This window comes from Ochotona curzoniae, unplaced genomic scaffold, assembly GCF_017591425.1.
Source record: "Ochotona curzoniae isolate NIBS_2020 unplaced genomic scaffold, NIBS_Ocur_1.0 contig_2176, whole genome shotgun sequence".
Taxonomy (NCBI): domain Eukaryota; kingdom Metazoa; phylum Chordata; class Mammalia; order Lagomorpha; family Ochotonidae; genus Ochotona; species Ochotona curzoniae.
The window spans coordinates 32,969-38,689 of record NW_024465356.1 but is presented as its reverse complement, the minus strand read 5'-3'; the positions used below and the strand labels follow the sequence as shown (position 1 = coordinate 38,689).

General features: G+C 57.6%; 2 protein-coding genes across 2 annotated transcripts; both read left to right on the top strand.

Moving 5' to 3' along the window:
* The first annotated feature begins 606 nt into the window (after nucleotides 1–606).
* On the top strand, nucleotides 607–3,637 carry LOC121150532 (ubiquitin carboxyl-terminal hydrolase 17-like protein 6). Its single transcript, XM_040971465.1, has 2 exons — nucleotides 607–2,212; nucleotides 3,546–3,637. The coding sequence occupies exons 1-2, from the start codon at nucleotides 727–729 to the stop codon at nucleotides 3,635–3,637; spliced, it is 1,578 nt and encodes a 525-aa protein (XP_040827399.1). The 5' UTR covers nucleotides 607–726.
* A 94-nt stretch (nucleotides 3,638–3,731) lies between these two features.
* LOC121150533 (ubiquitin carboxyl-terminal hydrolase 17-like protein 6) lies at nucleotides 3,732–5,337 on the top strand (the record flags this gene model as incomplete). Its single annotated transcript, XM_040971466.1, has 1 exon — nucleotides 3,732–5,337. A coding segment is annotated over exon 1 (1,486 nt), but the record flags the coding sequence as incomplete, so codon positions are not given.
* Between the last annotated feature and the right edge of the window lie 384 nt (nucleotides 5,338–5,721).

The following is a 5,721-nucleotide window of genomic DNA, read 5'->3' as shown; positions in this document are numbered from 1 at the left end:
GTGTCCTCGTTGGCTTCAGGGAGCCGAGGCTTTGGGCCGTGCTTGAGTGCCTTCCCAGGCCACAAGCGGGGAGCTGGAATGAAAGAGGATCATCCCGAACATGAGCGGGCACCTGTGTGGGAAGCCGGCCATGCAAGACAGAGGGTGTGGCCTCAAATCCTATTGAGTGTGTTTCCAGCGTGAGGGGATTTTAACCTGTGCTGGTGGGATTGCAATGGAACCAATCTCCCACCGAATATACATGTCTCCAAACTCTCTCTCTCTCTCTCTCTCTCTCTCTTACACACACTCACACAGACACACACACACACACACACACACTCTCTGACATGAGGTGATGCTTTCACCAAAGCTTTATGGCATCCTAGCGTTCTATCACTCTTGGTTGTTGTTGTTTGTGAAATCTCTGGCATCAACCAGGCCATCATCCCCCGCTGGTTGCCATGTGGACAGAGAGCAAGGTGATGGTGGTAAGTCCATCCTCTCCCAGCGCTATGGAGAAGAGCAGGTGATGTGAGAAGTCCTGAGTGAGGAGGCTGTCCCGCCCTCAGGCCTCTGACCTCTTGCGCACTGGAAGCTGATTGGTGGAGCTGGCCGCTGGGGGGCGGGGTCGCGGGTCGAGTTGGCTATATAAGGGTGGTGAGTGGAGGGAGAGCGTCCGTGATCTGAGCAAGATTGCAGAGAGGGAAGGCGAGAGTGGAACGCCAGCGCACAAGTCTCGGGACCATGGCCCCTGGAGTAGTGCCCAAGGCTGCTTCACTGCACTCGGGGGGTAAGTCTCATTATCCAGGCGGGGCTTTGTATGTGCCAGGGAAGTGGTCAGCCCGGCCTCAGAAAGAGCCCCAGCTGGACGAGGGTGTGGCTGCAGAGAACACAGAGCTGGCTGCCAGAGGGGAAGCTTCTCTGTGCTGGATGGAACCTTACGGCATCGGGGCTGGTCTGCAGAACCCGGGGAACGCCTGCTACATGAATGCAGCCCTCCAGTGTCTGACGTACACCCCGCCACTCGCCAATTATCTGCTGTCTCAGGAGCACTCCCGCACCTGCCAGCGCCGTTCAGAGCTCTGCACGCTCTGTGCTCTGGAAAGTCACTTCACTTGGGCTCTGCACAGTCCCGGCCACGTGATCCAGCCCTGTCAGGCATTGGCTGCTGCCTTTCACAGAAACCGCCAAGAAGATGCTCACGAGTTTCTGATGTTCGCGCTGGATGCCCTCAGGGCAGCAGGTCTGCCTGGCCTCAACTGCCAGCTGGCGCCCACTGAGGACCAGCCTCTAAGCCATCAGCTAGCTGGAGGCCACTGGAGGTCTCGAGTCACATGTCTCCAGTGCCAAGGCACTTCAGACACATGGGACCCTTACCTGGACATCGTGCTGGATATCCAGGCCGCCAAGAATGTGCAGGAAGCCTTGCGGCATTTGGTGAGCCCGGAAGAGCTGGACGGGGACAACGCCTATGATTGTGCTGCCTGCCTCAGGAAGACGCCTGCCTCCCGCACACTCACCTTGCACACGTGTGGGGATGTGCTCGTCTTGGTCTTGAAACGCTTTTCTGACTTCACGCGTGACAAAATGGCCAAGCCGGTGCACTATCCTGACCGTTTGGACATGAGGCCTTACCTGTCTCGGCAGAACGGGGGGCCACTGGAGTACAGGCTCTATGCTGTCCTTGTGCACGTGGGCTTGCGTCGTGACCGAGGACATTACCTGTGCTACGTCAAAGCTGGCGACGGCCGCTGGTATGAGATGGATGACGCCAAGGTCACCGCCTGTGGCCTGGCTTCGGCCTTGAAGCAAAGTGCCTACGTGCTCTTTTACGTGCGCAAGGGTGGATGGGACGGGGCCAATGGGCAAGTGTCACGGGGCCAGGGAGCGCCCGCCTCTGGGCCTCGAGAGAGACACGACGCCAGGACCCCAGCAGAGCCTGCAAAGCCTTCCGACCCGGAAGCCGAAGAAGGCCGGCAGCACTTGGAGCAGAGGATGCAGGAACTCAGCTTAGATGAGTGGAAATCCCTGCAAGAGCAGCAGCGGCCCAAGGGCTCCTTCAACCTCAGGAGAGTGGAGCCCAGCCTGCCGAGCAAGGCAGTCCTCATTCATCAGGCACGACCCAGCGTGCAGCCGACCAGCCATCCTGCGCCACACGAACGCTCCTGGCAGTGCAGCTCAGCTGGCCAGCCAACACATCAGCTGCCCGAGAATGCCAGCCAGCTCCCCGGTCTGGCAAGCAGAGGCAGAGCCAGAGCTCCCAAGAGGAAGAACAAACAGGCAAAGAGGCCGCTCCTGCGATTCTAGTCATTTCCCTAGTGGCAGGGGTCTTTCCCGCGCTTTGCTTGGTGGGAGGGGGGTGTCCATCCGCGGGGGTGGGTCAGCACCTGCAGGGAGATTGTGGGTGCTGGTCTCATCTCTCAATAACGGACATACTTTTCGTGCATGCATCAACAGGGAGAGACACTTGCTTTCTTGGTTCATGTGTTTGCTGATTGATCAGTGCATCAAACACTCACACACGCACACTCGCAACATTGGCTGGCCCTACTTGATCTGGAAAGGGCATGGCAAATGCGTTGTGGAGCATACAGGCAGCTAGCCCCATGGCTCCATCACTGAAAGCCAGATGGGGCTGAGAATATACGGGGAATACTCAGCCAGGTCTTGTCTTTGGAGACAAGGGCTCCCCGTGCACATAGGCCTTGGGAAACCCAAGAGGACAAGTTGTGAGTGGGATGAGGGGAAATCAGTCGGGGCGGGGATTTGGGGCTTCCTCGATCCGCCAAGGAATCAATAAATTCATATTTAAAAATGAAACAAAGATTTGTTTTCTAAGAGTGCTGGTTAGTATTTCACTGTGATCACTGATGGAGCGATTGATCCATGGTTTGATAGGTGGATGGATGGATGCATGGATGGATGGATGTATTCACCATTAGCCGGAGAGATAGAAAGAGAGTCAGAAAAGTGAGAAAGGGCAGAGAGAGAGAGAGAGAGACAGAGAGACCGAGACAGGGAGGAATGGAGACATTGAGTGTCCCAGGCACCCTGGTCCTCTCACCCAATCCCATCACAAGCTGAAGCTGAGAGGCAGGCACTGAAGGTCCAGCCAGTAGCTTCCTCTGAGTGTCCTCGTTGGCTTCAGGGAGCCGAGGCTTTGGGCCGTGCTTGAGTGCCTTCCCAGGCCACAAGCGGGGAGCTGGAATGAAAGAGGATCATCCCGAACATGAGCGGGCACCTGTGTGGGAAGCCGGCCATGCAAGACAGAGGGTGTGGCCTCAAATCCTATTGAGTGTGTTTCCAGCGTGAGGGGATTTTAACCTGTGCTGGTGGGATTGCAATGGAACCAATCTCCCACCGAATATACATGTCTCCAAACTCTCTCTCTCTCTCTCTCTCTTACACACACTCACACACACACACACACACACACACACACACACACACACACACACACACACTCTCTGACATGAGGTGATGCTTTCACCAAAGCTTTATGGCATCCTAGCGTTCTATCACTCTTGGTTGTTGTTGTTTGTGAAATCTCTGGCATCAACCAGGCCATCATCCCCCGCTGGTTGCCATGTGGACAGAGAGCAAGGTGATGGTGGTAAGTCCATCCTCTCCCAGCGCTATGGAGAAGAGCAGGTGATGTGAGAAGTCCTGAGTGAGGAGGCTGTCCCGCCCTCAGGCCTCTGACCTCTTGCGCACTGGAAGCTGATTGGTGGAGCTGGCCGCTGGGGGGCGGGGTCGCGGGTCGAGTTGGCTATATAAGGGTGGTGAGTGGAGGGAGAGCGTCCGTGATCTGAGCAAGATTGCAGAGAGGGAAGGCGAGAGTGGAACGCCAGCGCACAAGTCTCGGGACCATGGCCCCTGGAGTAGTGCCCAAGGCTGCTTCACTGCACTCGGGGGGTAAGTCTCATTATCCAGGCGGGGCTTTGTATGTGCCAGGGAAGTGGTCAGCCCGGCCTCAGAAAGAGCCCCAGCTGGACGAGGGTGTGGCTGCAGAGAACACAGAGCTGGCTGCCAGAGGGGAAGCTTCTCTGTGCTGGATGGAACCTTACGGCATCGGGGCTGGTCTGCAGAACCCGGGGAACGCCTGCTACATGAATGCAGCCCTCCAGTGTCTGACGTACACCCCGCCACTCGCCAATTATCTGCTGTCTCAGGAGCACTCCCGCACCTGCCAGCGCCGTTCAGAGCTCTGCACGCTCTGTGCTCTGGAAAGTCACTTCCTTTGGGCTCTGCACAGTCCCGGCCACGTGATCCAGCCCTGTCAGGCATTGGCTGCTGGCTTTCACAGAAACCGCCAAGAAGATGCTCACGAGTTTCTGATGTTCGCGCTGGATGCCCTCAGGGCAGCAGGCCTGCCTGGCCTCAACTGCCAGCTGGCGCCCTCTGAGGACCAGCCTCTAAGCCATCAGCTAGCTGGAGGCCACTGGAGGTCTCGAGTCACATGTCTCCAGTGCCAAGGCACTTCAGACACATGGGACCCTTACCTGGACATCGTGCTGGATATCCAGGCCGCCAAGAATGTGCAGGAAGCCTTGCGGCATTTGGTGAGCCCGGAAGAGCTGGACGGGGACAACGCCTATGATTGTGCTGCCTGCCTCAGGAAGACGCCTGCCTCCCGCACACTCACCTTGCACACGTGTGGGGATGTGCTCGTCTTGGTCTTGAAACGCTTTTCTGACTTCACGCGTGACAAAATGGCCAAGCCGGTGCACTATCCTGACCGTTTGGACATGAGGCCTTACCTGTCTCGGCAGAACGGGGGGCCACTGGAGTACAGGCTCTATGCTGTCCTTGTGCACGTGGGCTTGCGTCGTGACCGAGGACATTACCTGTGCTACGTCAAAGCTGGCGACGGCCGCTGGTATGAGATGGATGACGCCAAGGTCACCGCCTGTGGCCTGGCTTCGGCCTTGAAGCAAAGTGCCTACGTGCTCTTTTACGTGCGCAAGGGTGGATGGGACGGGGCCAATGGGCAAGTGTCACGGGGCCAGGGAGCGCCCGCCTCTGGGCCTCGAGAGAGACACGACGCCAGGACCCCAGCAGAGCCTGCAAAGCCTTCCGACCCGGAAGCCGAAGAAGGCCGGCAGCACTTGGAGCAGAGAATGCAGGAACTCAGCTTAGATGAGTGGAAATCCCTGCAAGAGCAGCAGCGGCCCAAGGGCTCCTTCAACCTCAGGAGAGTGGAGCCCAGCCTGCCGAGCAAGGCAGTCCTCATTCATCAGGCACGACCCAGCGTGCAGCCGACCAGCCATCCTGCGCCACACGAACGCTCCTGGCAGTGCAGCTCAGCTGGCCAGCCAACACATCAGCTGCCCGAGAATGCCAGCCAGCTCCCCGGTCTGGCAAGCAGAGGCAGAGCCAGAGCTCCCAAGAGGAAGAACAAACAGGCAAAGAGGCCGCTCCTGCGATTCTAGTCATTTCCCTAGTGGCAGGGGTCTTTCCCACGCTTTGCTTGGTGGGAGGGGTTGTCCATCCGCGGGGGTGGGTCAGCACCTGCAGGGAGATTGTGGGTGCTGGTCTCATCTCTCAATAACGGACATACTTTTCGTGCATGCATCAACAGGGAGAGACACTTGCTTTCTTGGTTCATGTGTTTGCTGATTGATCAGTGCATCAAACACTCACACACGCACACTCGCAACATTGGCTGGACCTACTTGATCTGGAAAGGGCATGGCAAATGCGTTGTGGAGCATACAGGCAGCTAGCCCCATGGCTCCA